This window comes from Gavia stellata, chromosome 5, assembly GCF_030936135.1.
Source record: "Gavia stellata isolate bGavSte3 chromosome 5, bGavSte3.hap2, whole genome shotgun sequence".
Taxonomy (NCBI): domain Eukaryota; kingdom Metazoa; phylum Chordata; class Aves; order Gaviiformes; family Gaviidae; genus Gavia; species Gavia stellata.
In genome coordinates, this window is record NC_082598.1 from 18962502 (window position 1) to 18985803 (window position 23302).

Genomic DNA, 23302 nt, shown 5'->3' on the forward strand with positions numbered 1-23302 from the left:
TAAGCAATTATTTTCAAATGGTACCAGAGTATACAAATTGATTTAAGTGCACTTTTGGATACACTGTAGAGTAGAATTGATTTTGCTGCCCACAGATTAACTTTCATGCCAAGACTGAGATTGGATGTTTTGGCTTATTCCAAACCCAAAATGTGATCCTATTAAAAAGTAAGACAGGCCTGGTACTTTCACTCTGTGCTATTTTCATTGTGCAGAAATTACCAATTGCTAGTATTCAAAATTATAAACAAGCCAATGTCATATGATATTGGATAGGTATGAAGAGTCAGGCTGTTTCTCAAACAGAAAAAGATTAGCACTAATTGTCATCATTTAAATTTTTGATGACTTATCCTAAATGTTAAGGTTGAAGATTATCAGGCTGCTAATACTCCTATTGTTTAGTTCATTAGTTTTTCTCTTTTGTTGTATATATCTATACTATATGCATAAATGATATGCACCTCTGCTTTAATAGATAAATAGATAAAAATATCTTCTGCTTAAATAATACAAATAATAATATACCGATAGCTATAATAAGTACATTTCCATTCAATTATAGATTTTTAAATGGATAATGTTTAAAAATCTGAAGCATTAAGAATGAAGGAAACTTCAGTGATATCATTAAAAGTGGTACCATTAAAAACAGAGATGAAAATTAGCAGGCAAATTTAGTCTGAATATTTTTAGAAAAGTGCAAGATTCGTTCCTTACCATAGAAGTTGCTGTGACTCACATCATTCTGTCCATATTGCAGTGGTGATTGCCCTATGTTGTGAAATATGAAATATTCACTTGTGCAATGTAGCACACCGTGGCATAGGGAGGGATCCTGCTTCAGTGTGGGAATAGATTATGTGTCTACTGTGTACAGCATCTGAATATCTAAGGAGTCAACAGAGCAAATGGAAATTAGTGATGCAGAGCGAACCTGCAATTCTGTGATCTAAATTTTTCTCATCTGCTTTGTGCTCCCCAGCATGGTACTGATACATATTATCACTGATATATACTACCATGGTTTCTCCATCTGCAAAAGGAGGTTAACAGTACCTTTCTCAGACGTGAAATTTTGTTCGTCTTATGGAAAGCAAGTTGGAATGATGGTGTGACCAGCAATAATGATTTACAGAACTAATGGTGGAATTTATAATTCAGGGGTTTGATCTTCACAAGGAGACAAATATGTGCCTAGAGACATATCGGCCACTGCTGATAGTATTGGGCTCCTTTTGTATCTTCATTGTGAAGAGGAATAGCTGCATTGGATGTTTTACTGAAAAATAAAAAATAAAAAAATCACTGAAATTAATAGGAGACTAAATTGTTTATTTCATAGTCAAAGAATAATGGTACAGCAGAATTGTGGATTTGGTTTATTTTTTTCAGAACAGGAATTTAGACTGAATTGCTAAGCGTATATTTTTTTAAACATTTCGTTATTCTGTCTGTCTTAATTGATCTGTAGACTGGCCAAAAAGCTATGCCTTGCTAAAAGAACATGAGAAGCCATTTGGGTATAAGATTATCTTCATAAATAAGTGATGCAGTACAGTAACTTGTTATACAGTAACTCTATAAAGCCAAACATATGTCAGTATTGCAATAACTAACTGGATAAGCCTCATTTGACTGATGGGAAAGGTACTTACTTGTTTGTATATATTAATATATTTGCTGAACATGGAATAAAAACCTGTTGTGTCATAGATTAAAACATTCATGTTTGTTTAGTAAGATCATGCGACAATGTGATGTATTTCTACCATGATGGAATTCCAAATATGCTTCAATAGGTTTAGTTCACCTGAGGTATTAGTTTTAGAGGAACTGTCTCTCCAGGATACTTTCCCTGCATTTACACCATAATGTAATAATTCAGTAGCATCTGTATTCTTGAAGGCTTTGTACTTTGGTTTGATTCCCATTACACACTTCTGAGAAAGATTTTCATGCTTACATATCTTATCCTAATACAATAAAACTAGTGGTTGCCAAAGCATGCCTCTGGAGCACACTGGAGCAAAAATTGGAACTTTGCAATTTAGGAGTATGGTTGTGTGATGATAAATGAAGGTTCATGAGCAGTACAAAAAATCTGATCAAAAGTTTTCCATGATAACGCAAACCACCTAATACAGAGTAGAAATACATATTTATTATTCAAATTTAGAAAGTGGAAAACTGTCTGGCATTTTAGGAGTGAAATCCAAATCAGAGCTCCAGCGAAACACAAAAAAACTACTTTGCCATTTCATTCTGTCCTCTTTGCATTGGAAAGGCCACTGCTACAGCAGCTTTTGCAAATAGAGGCAGCTGCCAGTGTTAACGATAATATGAAAAAATCTTTTTCCATCCTTCTCTTGAGACATACAAAGACACAGCTGAAACTTGGGGCCATGGCTCACTGCTCTTACACTGTCACATCGCAGCATGTTCTCGCCTTCTGGGAGCTCAGGTTTTACTGCTTGTGTCTTCACTGCCTCCCAGTGAGGCGGAGCACTTCGTTTTCTGTAACATCAAAACCAGGGGAATACATAACAGCTCTTGCAAACCTCAGTCTTGCTCTGGAAAAGGTTCAAGGTTTTAGATGGCATGCCTCGTTAAGGTGACTGTGGCTGGAGAAGTGTCTTGGGCCATGCAAGACCTCACAGACATCTTAATGAAGTCCACAATCCAGCAAGTAGCCTGTGCCAGAGCAGGTTTCCCAGACTTTCTCTGCAAAGAGCTCCTTAATGAACAGGTAGTGTCTGTCTTCTCCCTGCCTCCTAAATTTCTGTACTTTTTAAGGTGTACTCAGATATGGGTATGTTGTAGGAACACTGAATAGTACTGAGGAAAAAGCAAATGATAGTGAAAACAGCTGAAAAAGAGAGGACCATTTGATATTCATAAATTAATTGTTTAGTTAGTTTTATTATTTTGGGATAAACATCTAATTGATACTTATGTTCATAGCAAGAAGCTGTTACTTGTTCCACCAAAATCATCTGGTTGGACTAGATGGTCATTGTAGGTTCGGTCCAACTGAACTATCCTATCCTATTCTATAATACATATTTTTTTTCCACCACCTTTGTATTCCAGGTGAAAATCCCCACGTCCAAATTAATGTATTTGATTTTCAGTCAAATAATTTAAAGAAATTCTCATTCAGTTCATTTCTTTGAATGCCCTGTAGTCTCATTATCTATAATAGTTTGCTACCCTGTATGGGCATGGGGGATTTCATACAGAATATAGTTAGCTGATGTTAAAACTATTATTTTCCAGTAAGAAAGAAGTACTAAGCAAGGCTTACTTTATTTGTGCCAGGTATATTTAAATAATTATTAAGGATGCTGATCATGGAATAGCCACCTTCTGAGCTGTTTTTATGAACTGGCGTAAATAAATTGATAAGTATTCAATACTTAGTTTGACTCAGTATTTCTGCCTTTTCCTTTAAAAATCAGGACAAATTACTCATTCCCAGTATTCAGTATTTTACAAAGTAGAGAATGGCAGTATAGATTTATGATATCACTGGTCATACACAGACGGAGGTTAAACCATAGAGGAAAATAAAATTACAAGTAATTAAATTTACAAGCAGGTTTGCCATCTTCAAAAGATTTATTGTTTCAGAACAAACAATGGTTTTAGCCACACAAGAAAACTGTGATACAGCCTTAACAGCGTATGATATGGGTATTATATGTGGTGTTTCAATTTATATAATTAAAAATTTAGCACTCCTTTTAAGGGTAAATGGAATATTCAACTGGGAACCATACATGGTGAGTAATAAAATAGCTGCAATGCAGTACTGTCTGCATTCTTTAAGAGCTGAAGCACTCTATCAGGCTCATTAATATCAGGTTATCTGAGGGCTTTATCCTCAGATAAAAAAGCAACAGCACATGTAATTTTTTGAGGTTTTCTGTGAGAATAGGTTATTACATTCAATGGGTAATGAATTTCAAATGTTAGCAGGATTCTAGGTAGGGGTTTTTTTCTCTGATATACTTCTATCTACTAACCAGTAAATATGATAAATAGAAATGTGCCATTTCCATCCTGTTCTTAGGAAGGATTCAGTAGTAGCAAGGTTTTGACAAGATCTTTCTGCAATTTCCACAAAGCATAATGCATTATGATTGCTAATGTATTCCGGAGGAAAAAAAAAATAATTAACTGAATACATAAAATGAAGCTGATATTTTTGGGGAGGGTGGGTGTGAGAGTTTTGATTTATGTTTTTGTTATTAATTTTTTTCCTATTTCATCAGTTTGTGAAATACAGAAATCTACATTCTTTCAGGCATAATTTCAAATTAGACAAGTTCTACTGTAATGTCACTGAAAATATCAGAATTCGATCCTTAACCTTTGGAAATTGGTTTAAAAGCTGAGGCATATGTGATTATCAGTATACATTGCATGTAAATTGCCTTGGCCCAGTTTGTTTAAAAAGAAACTATATTTTATGTAAGCACAGTAATTCCAGGACTCACTGGATCACGGATCTTAGAGAGGCTATAGTATTTCTCTGTTTTTATTGCTGAGTTCAATACTTGGGTAGACTATGCTAATTACAAAAAAAAAAAGTTATTTAGGTGCAACATATTTAGTCTCTGATTTAGAAACACACATCTGACCTTCTGTGGGGGAAAAAAAAAGTATGCAAGTTCTTCAAAGGATCACTATAGTTGGGCAGAAATCTTTGTGCATTCTCCTCTGCGTATCTTCAGCTTGTTTTGGTATATGGATTTGGTTTTCTTGTTTTGCCTTTGAGAACATGGGGTTGCAGCCAGAATATTACAACTCAGAAAAATGCTGAATACTCGGCTTAAACATCTCTGAAACAAAGGACTAGAAACAGGATGGTGCAGTCGCATCTAGAGCAACACAGGTGCTTATCTGTGCCTCCTCTGAAGAGCCTCTTTCAGCTGCTGCCAGCCTTACCTGCCCAGATGGCTTTTTGTGTGAAAATCTATTTAACCCCAATATTATTGTGCCATCTTAAAACTAAAAGAGACTGAAGTTATTTACGGCAGTTCTGGCGCTGAGCACTGGTTTGGTAATGTCTGAGCGGGGAGGTGCGTTGAAGGCCGGGTGGCTGGAGGTGCTCTGCCAGCCAGCGAATGCAATGAATGAAGCTCACAAAGTAGCACTAAGGATTTTTCTTGAAAGGTCAATGTCTAAGGTACTCCACTTCAGACTTAATAATTTGGAATATATCTCTCTAGGAATGATATTATAGAGTCAAGTACAGTTTAGCTGAAAGAAGCCTGTAAGACAACTAGAATCTGCATAAAGACGACTCAATCAAAACATCTTACTAGACCATTGTGCCTTATTTAAAAAAAAGGTCTGTAGAATAACCTTGGCTTTTTCACTCTAGCTGTGTACAAAATATATTTTAATCAGTTCTGCTGTTCCAGAGGTATGCTGGATTTTGATGTAAGGTCTTGGGCTGTAATAATAATAATGGAGAATAATTTATTCCAATGGAAGTATCTTGGTCAGATTGCTGGTTTCAAATGTGAAGACAGGTTCATGCCTTTTCTTTCAAAAATACAGATTTGTTTTTGTAAAAGTAGGATGTTCTGTTGTTTAGTGGCTTAAATCTTATTGAAATGCTTAGAGCCTCTTTCATTTTAGGGATAGCAAGCGCCACCATAAATTATACTCAGTATTCAAATGCTGCCTCTTTTTGAAGTGGGAGGTGAAGTTCACACAGTTATTAGTGCAGGAAAACAATGACCATCAGGCTGAAAATGAGGTTTGCACCTTTCTTCACTGCAGAATATAAGCTGCAAAGTGAAACCAATGTAACATCACGGCCTGCAAAATTGTCTGGTTTTATCTACAAAATAGATTTTTGCCCCATTTCCCCAGAAAGCCACAGTGCAATCCTGTGCTGCTTGTGACCTTCTTTTTTGTGAGCAATCTAAGAATTGCAGTGGAATGAGTTAAAACATCATAAAAAAAGACCACACGGGAACTTCTTACTGAGTCCTAGGTCTGCAGTGTGAAATGTAGGTGTAATTTATGCAAGAAAAAAAAAAAAAAGTTGAATGTTTGTTTAAGCCCTTCAAGGTTTTTATAAGGAAACCTTTTTAGACTGAGCAGATGAAAAGTTGAAACACTCAATAAATAATTACTAAAAACTTTCCTGCGATAAATAGACATAAATTGTGTGTCGAAAATCATAATTTTTATGAGAGAGGTAGAATTTTGCAATGAAGGAATGAATGAGTAACTTACACTTTTGTTACATAACCAATTCCAAGAAAGTTTTGGAAACCAGCAGATGCATTGCAAAAAAATTTCTCTTGGAAAACAACATTTGCCAACCTTACTTACATCTCCAGAGGGATGCTTTAAACAGTGCCTTGCACAGGAAGGTTGGGAGCCTTTAGAATCAAGTAGTTCATAGTTCAGATGTGCTAAAATTAGCAGGGAACAGTGCACTTTAGTCTACATGAGCCTGTGCTTCATGGAAATGGTGTTGACTGTGCGGACCCAGCGGTAAATCTAGCATGCTATTAGTTTCCTCTCTTTCACATGTGCATACACACACAGACATACATATGCACATGTACAATCCCAGTGTATTGTTTATTGAGCAAGCCGGCTCAATAGCTGTTACTTGTAAGTCCTTGCATTCATGCTAAGCTTTGCATTTAGTCAAGGAAAGAAAGATTTTGACCATTGATAGTTTTTATTAGATTTTTAAAAATAATTTACATATTGTCTCAATCTTGTTCATCTTCCACTTGTTTTAATTATAGAAAATGGTGAATGCTGATAGTCTATTAACTGTCATAAAAAGCATAATACACCATTAGCCATTACCTCCTGCAGTAGATATTTATGAGTATGGCAGTGGTTTACATAGATATATACATATATCAGTATTATAAACTAATCATTGGTCATGATACAAATCACTACTGCTAACTTAACCACTTTCTGCACAATTTTTATATAACTGAAATGTATTAGTCAATTAAACAGAAGTGTAAATATAGATATTTACTGTTTGTACTTATAATGGAATTTTTTTAAAGGAAGTAGGCTGTTAAATCATGTTACCGTAACAAATGCTGAAGGCTGCTTTTTCATTCATTGTCATTGAATTTATTGTCAGAGCAACGCAGTCATATCCCATTTCAAGATTACTTAGGTGGCTTGAAAATTAAATCACAGTTCACAGACTCTCTTTTTTCACACACTGTTAATAATAGTAAAATTGGGTCTAGTTTTAAATATACTTTGCAAGATATTGTAGTGCAGTTAGATTCACGAACTATGAAAGATTTAGTAAATAGAATGTGATTTTCCATAAATTAACAATGAATTGGATAAAACAAAGTTGTTGTCAATGTATGTAGAATTATTTTCAAAAGGATTATATTGATATAAGTTTTGTTAGACTCAGGCAGCGTGGGGCTTTATAAAGTTTTAAATTTTATTTTTTTTTAAGTTCATATATCTGAAAGAGATGTCCAGGAATGATTACTAATAACTGGAAACATGAGCTCATGCTAGATTACATTTTAGGGAAAGAATATGTCAAAAGCATGACTGTTTATGTCTGGTCAACTGAATGATTCTTGCTTATTCACTTCATCTGAGCTATATCTCTTACCTCCATGCACCATTTTTCAATGTTTCTCCTTAAAGCTGTCTCTGAACAGGTCATCTAAAAGATGTCTCTAAAAAGCAAGACATTGCACAACTTTACTTCTCCTGTTTGGGATTGGAGTGCATTTGATGTGCTTTTGGAGTGAAGCTCCTGATTTGGTTTTAGCCAAATGAAATCTAGTTCTGCTCTGCAGACTGACTGAAAATCCTAGTGTAGACACAGCCTGCATGCATCTGATTTGTTTCTAAATCTTATTCGGATGCTCAAGCAAGCCTTGTCATATAATTTCTTGTGTTCTTGTGTATATGTTGTCCATAGATACATGCATCTCTGAAGGCCTCCAAAAGAAGATCTAGCTTCATAATTTTAAGACTACAGGGTAGATAGGTCCCTTTGAAGGCCTTCAGATGTTTGTGAGCCACGTGTGTGGTAGGTATGTTTGGTCCAGGGTACCAAACTATAGTTTGAAGTGAAACCTTCAAACTGCATCCAGTGTAGGTATAGCAGTAATGACTTTAATCTATTGATCATCTCCTGTTACACTGAATTACTTGTTAATGGGGTATAGCATATGTGAAAAGCCCTGGATTCCACTTTTGTGGGTTTGGGAGGTTTTTTTGTTGTCTCTTCTGCTACTGTCTTCATTTCAGGTCTCTAGATTTTATTGCCAATATGGCACTTTGAAGGCCAAAAATACTTCTAAATCTCAGAAAAAGGGTTGGTTATTTATCCTGATAGCAAAAAAAAATTAATTATTATTTCTCTTTTGGAAAAAATACTAGTTTCATATAGCCTGGTACAGCTGGTAATGCAGGGAAATAGGAGGGGAGCATTAGGTATCTGCTGCAGGGTGGTTTTTAATGCCTTTTTTTCAAATACATGGTGCTTGCCACTCTGAAACAAAAATCAGAAATATATTGATCTCAGATGTTACACAGCTTGATAGTTGCTGTTTCTCAACAGCTCACTGCTCATTCTTTTTGCTTATTTTTAATTTTCCCTGGAATGGGTTGAAAAGTAAATCAGCTAAAAATTAAAGCAGTTTGGCCTTCATTGTTAAATTATGTAATGCTTCTGCTTTTTGTTTGGCATATATATTGTTGTTCTGTAAAGGAGCTTCTTAGTGCAACACAGATAAACTAAGTTGAGTGTTATTGCTGCTTCTTTTTCTTCAATTACAAATCAGTTAAGGTAATAAAATAAGCTTCATTGGAAACATTGACTAAACTGTAATGGCTGAAATTATTTTCTTGCATGTTCTTTTTGTTATACACAGAAATAAATATATATAGCAGATTTTAAGTTTAATTTAATTCTTTTTTTTCTTAGTGATCTTAGTGAAAATCAGATTCAAGCGATACCAAGGAAGGCATTCCGAGGAGCAGTAGACATAAAAAATCTGTAAGTCTTTTCCTTCTTCTCGAATATATTCTAATGGTAATGCTTTGCCAATACAGTGTCCTTTTGTTGTATCAGATCTCTTTTTCCTAAGCACGTTCATATCTGCTTAAGGAATCTCTGCATAAAAACAACACTTACCATTTGTTTTGGCAAAATACTTTAATGTCTATTAAGCATCCTAAAATTGCCCTATAGGAAATCTGAAACATTGAAATGGAGTCACAACTAGGCGTTATAACTATTTGCTTATGGTAACCTGAGTTTAATATTTGAATGTCAGGCTATTTTAAACATTTCATTGTTCAGGTGGAAAAATTCATTTTGCCTTGGGTCTGGGAGTTTGCCTTTTGTTTGTTTGTATAAAAGAAAGAAAGAAAAATCATGCTGTTATCTGGTTTTGCTAGCATATATTTTTGTACTGTGTAACTACTTTTCTTACGCGGTTTTCTTCTGTGCTAAAATAAGTCTTTTCTAAAAGACAGATACTTACTTTCCTGGAGATAGTGACCCTGAAGTTCATGGGCAGGTTTTGAATTCTGATGGCTTCTAAATGTGGAAATATGTGAATTTCAAGACAAAGCAAAGCAGTGACTTTTCGACTTTCTGTTTAGAGCAGTAGATCAGTTTAGTGGACTGAAAGAGCTGAATGACCTGAAGACTGTGATGAACTTGTATAGTAGGAAATGTAAGGTCATGCACTCAAAAGCTATAACCCCTGCTTTAAGCTGAAGACTCATCACTTATAAACAACCAACAAAGACAGAGGGCATACACTAGTGGGTTCCAGAAAGACTATGGAGCTGCCAGTGTGATGCAGCTGTGAAAAAATATAATTGCTATCTTATGTGGCATCAATAAAAATAGGGAACTATTAGGCCATCATATGAGGCTTTCATGCAATTTCTATTGAAATACTTTTTATTAATGGAATTTGCCAGTGTTAAAAGAAAGATGAAACTTCGAGTTGTACTACTTTGAAAACAGAGTGCTCTGTGATTGCGAAGAGGATGACCATGATGTTTTATCCCCAGTAAGAGGGGACTGGACAGAAAGGCCTTTGCATTACTGTCTTCCTGTGATGGACTCTGCTTCATTCTGCTGCCCGCAGCACTGCACACAAATCCGTTAGGAGGATGTTTTTTCAAAGATTTAGCAGAATGCCCAAGAGTTTGGCCTACGTGCTAAGATATTTAGAGATTTGCCTTTTTCTTTTTTATTCAACCATGCTTGTGATATGGTTCTTCCCCACAATGAAATCCTACTACATCTCAGTGGAAAAACTATTATGTTCAAATCTATTATGTTCAAAAACTTGCAAGTGCTTCTCAAAATAGCTTTGTTACTTTGTTTAATTGATGTTTTATGAGTTTCTATTCAGAATTGGTCCCGTCATTATTCATGGTCTAAAAGAGGCTTGTCTACAAGGAGAAGCCTGCATTCTTCTGCATGATCTTTTATATTTGAAAATTGATACAGCTACAGAAAGGAACTTTGCTGGTAAAAATAACAGCATCATTGAGAATTTTCTAGTGGCAGGGAAGTATTTTAGAAGGTAATAAGTATACTTACATATTGTGAGATAGCTCCAGTCAGAAACTGAATTAGGATGCTAATCTTTACCTAAGATAATATTTATATCTTGGTGTGTATTTTCAAGGCAAGCATCCTGAGTTATGCCTAAAACTTGCGTAAAACAGTAGATCCGCCCTTTAAAGCCTTTCTCTTTTGGGAGATAATTAAGAAAAAACATTCATAAAAGCCATAGCATTGCCACAAAGTCCAAATAGTATCTGTGGCATATAGTTTATTGTAATAGCATAAATACTACAGATATCTCTTTTATTGGTGGTCTCAGGGAAAAAAAAGGGGAAAAAACCCACCAAACCCTTAATCTGAAATCTTTATGATCCCACTACAATTGAAAGTACTAAGAAATAAATCTCTCTGCCTTGCGAAAGCTACCTACATTCCTGTAAGAACATGTGTGTGAGGTATAGATGTGAGTATCAGAATGATGAGTGAGTTTGTGGGGTGACTTGGGTGGGTTCTAGCACAGCATTTATGTAACTAGATCAAGCCGTTGTGCCTTTCCAGAAGCTTAGGCAAGGAGATCTGAAACTTAGCCTTCCATCTAGCCTTGGACATTACACTTAGAGAAGGGTGATGGCAAGAATTTGACTATTTTTTTTTTCATTGTTCAAGAAAATTAGGGAGCTATTTGATAAGCGATAGGTATAGAAAGCATCACTTGACAAACAAAGGAAACTGTGAAGTGAACTACCTGAAAGGAGGTTGTAGCGAGGTGGGTGTTGTCCTCTTTTCCCAAGTAACAAGTGATATAGGACAAGAGGAAACAGCCTTAAGTTGCACCAGGGGAGGTTTAGACTGGATATTGGGAAAAATTTCTTCACTGAAAGGGTTGTCAAGCATTGGAACAGGCTGCCCAGGGAAGCTGTTGAGTCACCATCCCTGCAGGTATTTAAAAGACGTGTGGATGTGGCACTTAGTGACATGGTTTAGTGGCGGACTTAGCAGTGTTAGGTTTACAGTTAGACTCAATGATCTTAAAGGTTTTTTCCAAACTGAATGATTCTATGAAGGAATTTAGCATCTATTGGGTGACTAACCTAAGGTCCAGGAACCAAATATTTATATATACTTAGGGAGAACTGTCATAAACAGAATTCAATATCTGTTCTAATTTTGGCATTTCTTCTTTAATTACCCAGTAGTTGAGCATAATGTTCAAGATGTTAACCAAACTTATGGTAGGTGAAGGTAGAAAGAGTAAAGAAACCGGTATTAAAACATGTTGTAAATTCAAGATTTGCTTTGTGTAACAACATTAATTACATCAATTTCAATATAAATCACAGAGAGGTTTTTTTTTTTTAAACTCAAGGATTGATAACCATCCTGTACAGTAGCTCTATTAAGCTGTTTCAAAGGCAGTTGACAAATCTTACAGAACTTGACCTGATAACATATTTCGTGTTCCTGAATGGAGATTCACCATTCTTTCACTCCCCCTAAGTACTTCCCCATCCAAATCAGGAGTTGGAATATTTTGGAAAATATCTTACTGTACTTCTAGTCTTTGTAGAGCAAAGGGAATTAGATGTTAACTCAGATTATCTGAAGGAAATTGCTTCCTTTAAGGTTGATGATACCACTATGATCTTTTGATTTCCTGCTAATATGTTAGCTCTAGAGTCCTCTTGATGTTTCTTGGAAGAAGCTGTCTAGTTTCCGTAAAATGTGGCCATGATCCTTCCTTTCTGGACGTCTTCTTAATAACATTCACAGTATAGATTCTGTAGAAGATAAAAGCAAAATGGGCAAGGTATTATGAGAATTGACAGGCTGGGCAACCTGCCACACCCTTACAGTAAAAAGAACAAAAAACCCCAAAAAGCTATCAGCTCCAACAAACCTGCTCTATATCTAATTGGAGTTTTCCATTTTCCACTTTGTTTCTTGACTCTTGTCTTATAACTGAGAAGAGTCTGGCTCTGTCTATACCCTCCCTTTAGGCAGTTATAGGCAGCAGTAAGATCCCCCCTTCATCCTCTCTTCTTAAGGCTGAACAAACACAGTTCTTGCAGACTCTTCCCAAATGTCCCCTACTCCAGCCCTCCCATCTTGGTGGCCCTCGTTGGACTCAGCCCAGCATGTCAGCGCCTGTCTTCTTGGGGAGACTGGTTGAGGGATCAGGAGCACAGGTGGTGTTTTCCTCAATCCCTTCAGTGGCGGGGAGGAACGCTGATAGGAATAGGAAAGTGAACCTGGTCAATGCGTGGCTCAGAGACTGGTGCCATCGGAGGAATTTTGGATTCTTTGACCATGGGGCGGTCTACACAGCACCGGGTCTGCTGAGTGCAGACGGTGTTCAGCTATCCTCAAGGGGGAAAAGGATCCTTGCTCGTAAATTGGCAAGCCTCATCAAGAGGGCTCTAAACTAGATTTGAAGGGGGAAGGGGATGAAGCCAGGGTACCTAGAGATGAGCCTAGGGGTGGCGTGCCTTTGTCGGGGGCAAGATCGATAGCCCAGCTCAAGTGCATCTATTCCAATGCACACAGCATGGGCAGCAAACAGGAGGAGCTGGAAGCCATCGTGCAGCGGGACAGCTATGACGTGGTCGCCATCACAGAAACATGGTGGGACGACTTGCATGGCTGGAGTGCTGCGATGGGTGGCTATAAACTCTTCAGGAGGGATAGGCAAGGAAGGAGAGGCAGTGGGGTGGCTCTGTACGTCAAGGAGTGCTTTGATTGTATAGAGCTCAATGTGACGACAGGGTTGAATGCTTATGGGTAAGGATGAGGGGGAAGGCCAACAAGGCGGATATCCTGCTGGGGGTCTGTTATAGACCACCCGACCACGGCGTAGAAGCCGATGAAGCGTTCTACAAGCGACTGGCAGAAGTCTCACAGTCGCAAGCCCTTGTTCTTGTGGGGGACTTCAACTTAGAGGACATCTGCTGGAAGTATAACACAGCTGAGAAGAAACAGTCCCGGAGGTTCCTGGAGTGTGTGGAAGATAACTTCCTGACGCAGCTGGTAAGGGAGCCTACCAGGGAAGGTGCCCTGCTTGACCTACTGTTTACGAACAGTGAGGGTCTGGTGGGAGAAGTGAAGGTCGGAGGCCGTCGTGGGCTTAGCGACCATGAAATGATAGAGTTTTCAATTTTTAGCCAAGTAAGGAGGGGGGTCAGCAAAACTGCTACCATGGACTTCCGGAGGGCAGACTTTGGCCTGTTCAGGACACTGGTCGGGAGGGTCCCTTGGGAGACGGTCCTGAAGGGCAAAGGGGCCCAGGAAGGCTGGACATTCTTCAAGAAGGAAATCTTGAAGGCGCAGGAGCAGGCAGTCCCCATGTGCTGTAAGAAGAGCCGTCGGGGAAGACAACCGGCCTGGCTGAACAAGGAGCTTTTGCTGAGACTCGGGGAAAAGAAGAGAATTTGTCACCTCTGGAAGAAGGGGCAGGCAAGTGAAGAAGAATACAAGGACCTCGTTAGGTCATGCAGAGAGGGAATTAGGAAGGCAAAAGCCCAGCTAGAGCTCAACCTGGCCACGGTCGTGAGGGACAACAAAAAATACTATAAATACATTAACAACAAAAAGAGAGCCAAGGAGAATCTCCATCCTTTACTGGATGTGGTGGGGAACATTGTCACAAAGGATGAGGAAAAGGCTGAGGTACTTAATGTCTTCTTTGCCTCAGTCTTCAATAGCCAGACCAGGTATCCTCAGGGTATCCATCTCCCTGAGCTGGAAGACAGGGATGGAGAGCAAAATAGGCTCCCCATGATCCCGGAGGAAGCAGTTAATGACCTGCTATGCCACCTGGACACTCACAAGTCTATGGGGCCTGATGGCATCCACCCAAGGGTGCTGAGGGAGCTGGCGGAGGAGCTTGCCAAGCTGCTCTCCATCATTTATCAACAGTCCTGGTTAACGGGGGAGGTCCCGGACGACTGGAGGCTTGCCAACGTGACGCCCATCTACAAGAAGGGCCGGAAGGAGGATCCAGGGAACTACAGGCCTGTCAGCCTGACCTCGGTGCCGGGGAAGATTATGGAGAGGTTCGTCTTAAGGCTGCTCATGGGACACGTGCAGGACAACCAAGGGATCAGGCCCAGCCAGCACGGGTTCAGGAAAGGCAGGTCCTGCTTGACCAACCTGATCTCCTTCTATGACCAGGTGACCTGCCTGGTGGGTGAGGGGAAGGCTGTGGGTGTTGTCTACCTGGACTTCAGCAAAGCCTTCGACAGTGTCCCCCACAGTATTCTCCTGGAGAAGCTGGCGACTCGTGGCTTAGACAGGTGTACTCTTCGCTGGGTAAAAAACTGGCTGGATGGCCGAGCCCAGAGAGTTGTGGTAAATGGGGTGAAATCCAGCTGGTGGCCGGTCACAAGCGGAGTCCCCCAGGGCTCAGTTTTGGGGCCGGTCTTGTTTAATATCTTTATTGATGATCTGGATGAGGGGATTGAGTGCTCCCTCAGCAAGTTTGCAGATGACACCAAGTTGGGAGGGAGTGTTTATCTGCTTGAGGGTAGGAAGGCTCTGCAGAGGGATCTGGACAGGCTGGATAGATGGGCCCAGGCCAATTGGATGAAATTCAACATGGCCAAGTGCCGGGTTCTACACTTTGGCCACAACAACCCCAGGCAACGCTACAGGCTTGGGAATGAGTGGCTGGAAAGCTCCCCTGCAGAAAAGGACCTGGGGGTGTTGACTGACATCCAGCTGAAGATGAGCCAGCAGTGTGCCCAGGTGGCCAAGAAGGCCAACGGCATCCTGGCCTGTATCAGAAACAGTGTGGCCAGCAGGAGCAGGGAAGTGATCGTGCCCCTGTACTCGGCGCTGGTGAGGCCGCACCTCGAATGCTGTGTTCAGTTTTGGGCCCCTCACTACGAGAAGGACGTTGAGGTGCTGGAGCGTGTCCAGAGAAGGGCGACGAAGCTGGTGAGGGGTCTGGAGCACAAGTCTTATGAGGAGCGGCTGAGGGAGCTGGGGTTGTTTAGCCTGGAGAAGAGGAGGCTGAGGGGAGACCTTATCGCTCTCTACAACTACCTGAAAGGAGGTTGCAGAGAGGTGGGTGTTGGTCTCTTCTCCCAAGTGACTAGTGACAGGACAAGAGGAAATGGCCTCAAGTTGCGCCAGGGGAGGTTTAGGCTGGATATTAGGAAAAAGTTCTTTACTGAGAGAGTGGTGAAACACTGGAACAGGCTGCCCAGGGAGGTGGTGGAGTCACCCTCCCTGGAGGTATTCAAGGAGCGTGTGGATGTGGCATTGTGGGATGTGGCTTGATGGGCATGGTGCTGTGTGGTGTTGGGTGGGTTGTTTTGGTGTGGGTTGTGGTGTGTTTTTTTTGGTTTGTGGGTGGGGGTTTTTTGGGGGTTTTTTGTGGTTTTTTTGGGTTTTTTTTTTTTTTTTTTTTTTTTTTAATGGTTGGACTTGATGATCTTACAGATCTTTTCCAACCTTAGTGATTCTGTGATTCTGTAATTCTGTGATTCTACTGGGGAGGCTGAGACTGGATGCACAACTCAGATGTTATCTCACAAATGCTAGACAGAGTGTCCTGGCTTCACTCTCACCAATATAGCCCAATTGTTGGTAATGAATCACGTTCTTCAGAAGTGACAAAAAATGAGGGAAGCTTATTTTGTACAGGTTCCCCAGACTGGAAACCCAGTATCCAGTACTTTGGCAGTTCAAATGTAGGAAAAAACCTAGCTGCTCTGTCTCAAAGTCTTGATTTTCCTGTTCAAGGGCAATGACTTGAAGAATAATCCACTTTTAGTGTAGCTGCTGATCTGGGACTTCACAGAAATTAGGGTGCAAGTTCTGGAAATATAATTCTGAAAGTTACTCCTAACTTGCTACTTTTTCAAGGAGAAAAATATGGACCAAGAATTTAGGTTCTTCAGAGGACACAGTGGCAGACACTGTTTTTAAAAAACAAATAGAAATTATCACATAGATGGGAAATGAAACACAGATTTTTTAATATACATGTTAATGACGGTTTCGTAGCCCTCCCTGGTGATACAGTACTGACACTGGATGTGAAAGATGTTTAAAATCTCCCCAACCTCAGGAATTTTGTTTGTATTTAAGATGGTAAGAAAATGCTTTAGCTGCCCAGATTATAAGTTTGGATGGGTTGTTTCTTGAATCTGGTTACTAGGAAGAAAAATAACTGGGCTTAAAAAGCAAACAAATCTGAAACACAACTGAACAATAGTACTATGCTCAGTTTTTGAGAATTAGATTTTGACCCCTGCTCTTATGATTTTGATGAAATTATATTATGACATTTCCATTTGAAGTATGTAAAATTTTCTAAGATTCCAACTTTCTCTTCTGCTGTGTAATTGATATGTGGCAGAGGATGGAAAGGAATACACCAACATCATGGCTGACTTGTGATGCTAAATATGTGCAACATCAAATGATACTAAAAATACTAAGGAACATTTCCATCATATCTCTTGCAGATATCTTGTGCCCTGTTTTTCTTATCATGGTCTGGCCTTACTTTGGGCTACCCTCTTCTTTGGTGGCTTTGTGCTCATTTGGTTCCATTTTTTCCCCAGCAAGTGGGGAGCACTGTAGCCGTCACGCCAAGGATAAAGGCTGCAGGGCAATGTAGTAGCTTCACAGATTAAATTGGCTGGGAAAATGGAGAATTAGTGGAGAGAAAGACAGACACCAGCATCCACTCAAAGTCCTTTCCATTACGCTAACCTTTGTCCGAAACCTTGATTAATATTACTTGGTGTTGCCCTGATACCTCTTTTATGCCTATTGTGAAAGATTTAAAACTGTCATTGTCACTAAAGGCATAACGGAATTTTGTATTAATCTTTGTTGGCAATGATTGGACATTTTTCTGAAGTTCAATTTTATTAGCAGTCGAAAACCACAGAGTCCTGCTGAAGATGTTCTAGTTACTGATTTCTTCTCAGATCATGCACAAAACTCCACTGCAACTGGAAGAATATTTGTCTACTCAAACTGTACAAGGGCTAATCCAAGGCATTGCTTGTCTAAGGCATGCTTTAATAATTTAGAATTGGCATATTTCACATACTTGTTCTTACTGGGAATCTTAATTCAGCTACTAGTCTGTTCAGCCACCTATGTTTCAGGTATACATCAAGAAGGATTTTCACAGGATGCTAGTGAAATACATTCAGTGTATATTTAAGATTTTTATTAAAGAAAAAAATAGCTCTGAAGGAATGAAGAAAACAACAGGTGCACTTTTCTAGTGCCTTCTAAAACTCTTGTTGCCAAACTGGTCAGTGACCTTATGGCCTTTAGGAAAAAAAAGCTTTTCTTTCTGACTGTTTCAATAAATACCATTTCAGTACTATTTTTAAAGTTGTTATTTTCATTTCAGACTACTTTCTTAAAAATTGGCCTGCTGAAAACAGTTTTGTTTTTTTGTCAACCAAATCATTTACAAAATGTTAAAGTCAATTATGTTTTTAAATCAAGCAAAGCATTTGGCTTTGAAGATGAGTTTCAAATCAGAAATCTCTGAATGTGAACCGAGACCTTCCTTGCAAGGTATTTATTTGAGTGACAATAAATAGTAGGTGAATAACATCTAGGCAGCTGAATTAGGTGTGGTTTCACCTGCTAAGTCAAGTGTCAATACTGATGCAAAATTTTACACGGTATCTGAATTTACCCTATTGAAAAATGTAGCCTATGCTTTTACTAGGAAAAGTAGCAAATGTCACTGTGGTTTATGCAGTTTCCTGTAGATTTTTCCCATGATAATACAAAGCAGATTGACATAGAAGGTTCTTTCAGACTGGGTTGATAAACTCTGTTGTAGGAAGACATGGATTCAATTTTATCTTTAAGTTTTATTTGGCTATGACAAGTACTGAGAATAATGCAAATCCTCTTCGAGGATTTGAATTTTAAAGAAAATTAGTTTATGCTTCCGTTGAATGTTAAAGTGTCATGCAAAAGGTAGTTGGACTCTCAAGAGCCTTTAGGCCCTTTTGCATCAACGCTACTTTGGAAAGTGAGGGTGCCTCTGCTTTACTAAACAGGATGTCGTAATCGTGTTGAGGGGACTTGCAAGGATGATTGTAGATATATAGAGTAACTAAGTAGAAATGGTTCTACAGATAAAGATTTTCTAATTAATATTTAAATAAACCACTCTAACAGAACTTTCATGGGATATGGCTTAATATGGCTCCCATGCTAGAACAGGAATATATTTGCTCGCCATGCTATAATAGTCTTGATACTGTTTGTCATCTAATTGCTAAATTGCATTATTCCTGGGAAGTCAAACTGATGTGATAGTATCACTGCATCATATAACTTACAGGTTGTTCATTCTGCGTTCATCATCCTTTTCATGGCATTCTCCTGTTTCATTTTGACTTTTTTTTTAATTTTGCTTCTGGAAAATAATTGTGGGTTTAGCTGTGTAGAGTGCTAGATAATTTTGAGGGGATGGAGCCATTGAACTATAGATCTGTTCCCCCTTTCTTTCTAGTTTATTCAGTAAGTACGCCTTACTTGGAAGTATTTGTAAGTCTTGCTTTTTAATTTTGGGATAAAAGAAAAAGGTTAATAATTTGCTACATTATGTATATTTAAAAAAATGTATTAATTCAAAATGTTTTACAGGGAAAATTTAGCAAAGAGCAAAATGAACTACATTAGCAAAATAAATGGCAAGTAGAAGAAAAGCACTTGACTTCCAAATGAAAGAATAATCACAAAAAATAGTAATAGTCACAGGAAACAAGCAGTTTTCTGAAGTTTGATAAAAAATTAGAATAAATTTTTACATTATTTTGTTACATCTTTCTCAACTAATGCCTCTGAAATTATTGATTCCTCTTGAAATTGAAATTGAGAAGGGAATTGAGAAATAGGAAACATAAGTCAGTTCTATTGTAAAAAATACAGGGACACATTAAGAACAGTGACTGTTTCCAAAAATGGTGTTGCAGTCATCAATATTGTGCACTCTGTTCCTTTCCCAAGGAAAAATTTTAATGATATGAAATCCAGCGTACAATGTGCTAAAACTAGAAACTTTTTTCCTAAATGTTTTAATGGGGAGGAAGCTACTGTAAGGATCTAGAAAGGCTTCTGACTTTTTCTGATGACTTCGTAAACAATGTTTACCATTTAGTTGGCACATGAGGCGAATGTAATCATTTCTGAACAAAGGAGAAGAAGGTAAAGCCGCACTGTGCCTCTCCTGCATGGGACACAAAGTGTCCTTAAGCTATGAAGAAGAGGAGAGTAAAGCAGATTGACTGAAATTGTCCCAACTCTTAACGCAGCCTCTATGAATGAGTAAAGAAGGTTTTTCTGTCAGATACCAGTTCTTTTCTGTATGAGGGTGGTAGTTTTCAGATGTATGCAACATCTTCTGTTAGTCATTAAATGCTCTTCTTGTGGGATAACAAAGTTTATTTTTAGATATTTATTTATCATTATCTGGTAGACAACATATGCTAAAAGGGAAGAAAATACAAGTTAGCAACATGTTTCTACAGTGGAAGATGTATCAGCAAAAGCAATAAATAAAAACATTTTAAAGCAGACATTTTCTTATTAGATGAAAGCTTTTTATTTAGTTCTTACTAGTTCTTATAGCAGAACTCATATAAACATTAACATTTCAAATAGCAGAAGATTAGTAAGTATGTGAAATACCCAGGTAATGCTGCAGATATGGGTGCAAAACATATTTAATTCACTGTGACAACTGAAAGGTTTTGAGTATGACAGCTGTTGTTTGGTGTTTCATGAGCTTCACAGGAAGGGCACTGCCAAAGGTTATCTGCTGCTTTGTGGAAGGAAGGGCAGAAAGGAATAGTGACTTTCCAAAGGGATGGAGAGATCCCACATAGAAAAGACCCAACATGGAGATGGGGCGGGGCTGATGATGAGGAAGAGAGACTGGGGAGAGGGGAAGGATGAGGATGGGCCAGAGTTGCTGGTCCGTGTCTGATCAGCTTCTGTTCTCAGGCTGTTTTAATAATTTGAAAAGAAGAAAAGAAACTCTCAGGGGGAAAAAAAGCTTTCTAAAATGTAGTTAGGATTATTGGTATGCTCAATAATTTAGGGGGAGAAAAGTTTCATTATAGTCTTTTAGTTCTTATGCATGGTTTTGAAAGTCATTATGCTAAAACCAAATTATAAAACATAACTTAAAATTAGAGAAGTTATGTGCTTTTTTTCTCCGGTATTCTTGTTTATGTCTTGAGTTACTGCACTCATACAACTTGCTATCAGGAACCGGTCTTATCCAAAAAAATTCAGACTGCTTCAGTATATCCATTGGAGAGACATCGTAAGTTAATGATATATACTGGTTGTGAAATATTGTCTAACTTTCTGTTAGGATTATATATGCAGTGGATATCTTTACCTTAACACAAACACCATAAATCGCTATTCAAGCCAGGCACACAAAGTCATGTACCTTTCATAGCTTAAAAAACATATATCATGCCAATTGTTCTTCATGGTGTGTGTCTGATCGGTTTATATCATGGTCGTAACTGATGGAAGATCATCTAAAACATAAAGACGGTAATATCTTTCAAAGACAGTAATCTATAAAACTAGGAAATATTTCTTCTCTTCCACCTCCAAAATTCCCTTCCCCCAAACTGAAATCAACTAATTAGTTCAGTGCAAACAAAGTAATCTTTCTGGTAAGAAGATTTAACTGAAAACAACTCACCCTTCACTAAGATAGTGGTCATGGTGACTCATTAAAGGAAGAAGTCCAAAAGTTTTCATGTGCACCGCAGCTGCTGCCAGTCTAGTGGAAGAAATCTGCCTTTCAGTTTGCGTAGGACACGATTTGCTCAAGTGCTTTCTCTACTGTTAAAAGATTTTCCTTTGTGTATAATATGGATGATTTAGAAGAAGCTGTGTCAGCACTGATTTATACATTGACAGCTAAGGATAATAAGATATGGGCAAACATACAGCTCACCCTTTTACAGATTAACCTGCAGACTGCATTAGGCAAATTTGATGGCATTAAAAGATTTTTCCAATCTGTCTGGAAACAATTTCTCTTTTGTATTGTGTCAAGGGTAACATTTCATGCCATTGTGCTAATTTAAATAGCTTTGATAAATTGTTCAAGAGGTTAGAGAATTGTACTGTGTATATATTTTACCTCTTTAAAATAAAAAGGCTATTAACTTAATTGTTAAATGAAATTCATTAGTAAAAATTGAAGGAGCCTGAGAAAGTAGGCTTAAATATTCCAACACTGCAGCGCTGGTGCCGTAACATTGCACCAAAATGATTAAAGATCATATTCAGGAAATGATAGTTTGCATTTAGCTTTCAGTACACAGAAACACAGACACTGTTACAGTTATGACAATATTTTATTCCTGTGTAGTAGTAATTCAGATGAAAAATGTGGATGAAACTAGAAGAACTTTGTAGAAGTTGGTACATTACACTCAACGGTGGGTGTGATGATTTATTAATAAAGTAAAACATTATCATAGATTTAGAAGAATCACAGAAAATGCTTTAGTAAAAGCCTCATTAGCCCTGCTAGCTAATATATAATTGAAGACAGAAGGGCAGAGTTCATTTGTGTTTTGTTCATTTTCTTAGTATTGTTCACACACGTTTACTCATGTATATTATCTGACACTGATAAGTTACCGGCTTGGAGAATATCTTCTGGTTGTTTAAAGTGAGGTTGTATCATCTTTGCTTTGCAACTCGTGCCCTGGAATGCGCAAGACGTGTGGCAGTGTTTATAGGAAAAGCTTTTATCAGCAGAGAAACTGAGATTTTGTATTTGCATGGTTGTTAATTTCAGCAGATTTTTTTAATTGGGCAGTATGTACTGTAGCAATGTTTTGAATTGAGAAGGTAATAATATTCTTCAGAGAAATAAATATAAATTTTTCATAACTTAATACTTAATGATGAATAATGTATGGGATGGATTGCTAGTTTTATATCCAGAATTCAAGTGCTCCGTTACAACATCCTATCTGCATATAATTGCAGAGAGCACAAAGTACGTAGGAAACCACATACCGAAGGTAACAGCAGAAATGCTAGTTTCATTTGGAGCGGAATTAAAGGAGATAAGTAACCAAGTATATAAATACCTCGGACACTATTATTTGTACGTATAGAAATATTCTAGAAGGTAATGATTCTGAATCCCCCCCCACGCCCCGGCACCTCCCACCCGCTCCAGGCATGCACGCACGCAGAGAGACCCCTAAAAAGTGGTGTCTCTCGCCGGTCCCCGCCGCGGCGGGTGGAATTAACATGCAGCTGGGCTGCTCTGATAAATGGATTCTGTTAGGTCACCGAGGGGATGCGTGTGACATTAAGTGATTTACCGTCCTTTACCTTAATGAAATTGTTTCAGCAAGATGACGCTGAGAGCTTTTAATGGATAGCTTTTCTTGATGTAATGAAATTGCATTCCTTTGGCATTTAATATAAGGTGCAGTTATTATTTACTGGAGCTTTCCCAGCGCTGCTGTTTTGCGCAGACAGTTGAGAACAAAAAGGGATTTCTGTGGCAGCACCCAGGCCAGCATGCTGTGTGACAGTCGCAAGCGTACAAGCGTATTTGCGAGAGCGTTCCGGTTAGCGTGGCCTAGCTCTGCCGGCCCTTCAGGAAGCTTTCCGTGCACCTAGCACTGCCAACGCTCGTCTCCCTTACAAATACCTTCCTAATCTGTTTAACAG

The 23302-nt window shown here is 38.5% G+C and overlaps 1 protein-coding gene across 3 annotated transcripts in view; it reads left to right on the top strand.

Annotated features, from left to right (window-relative positions):
- Window positions 1-23302, top strand: part of SLIT2 (slit guidance ligand 2) — a 268516-nt gene that overhangs the window by 145670 nt on the left and 99544 nt on the right. For all 3 annotated transcript variants that reach the window (XM_059818188.1, XM_059818185.1, XM_059818186.1), the window contains exon 5: window positions 8972-9043. In XM_059818188.1, the coding sequence (XP_059674171.1) occupies window positions 8972-9043 (72 nt within the window). The remainder of the gene's footprint in view (window positions 1-8971; window positions 9044-23302) is intronic.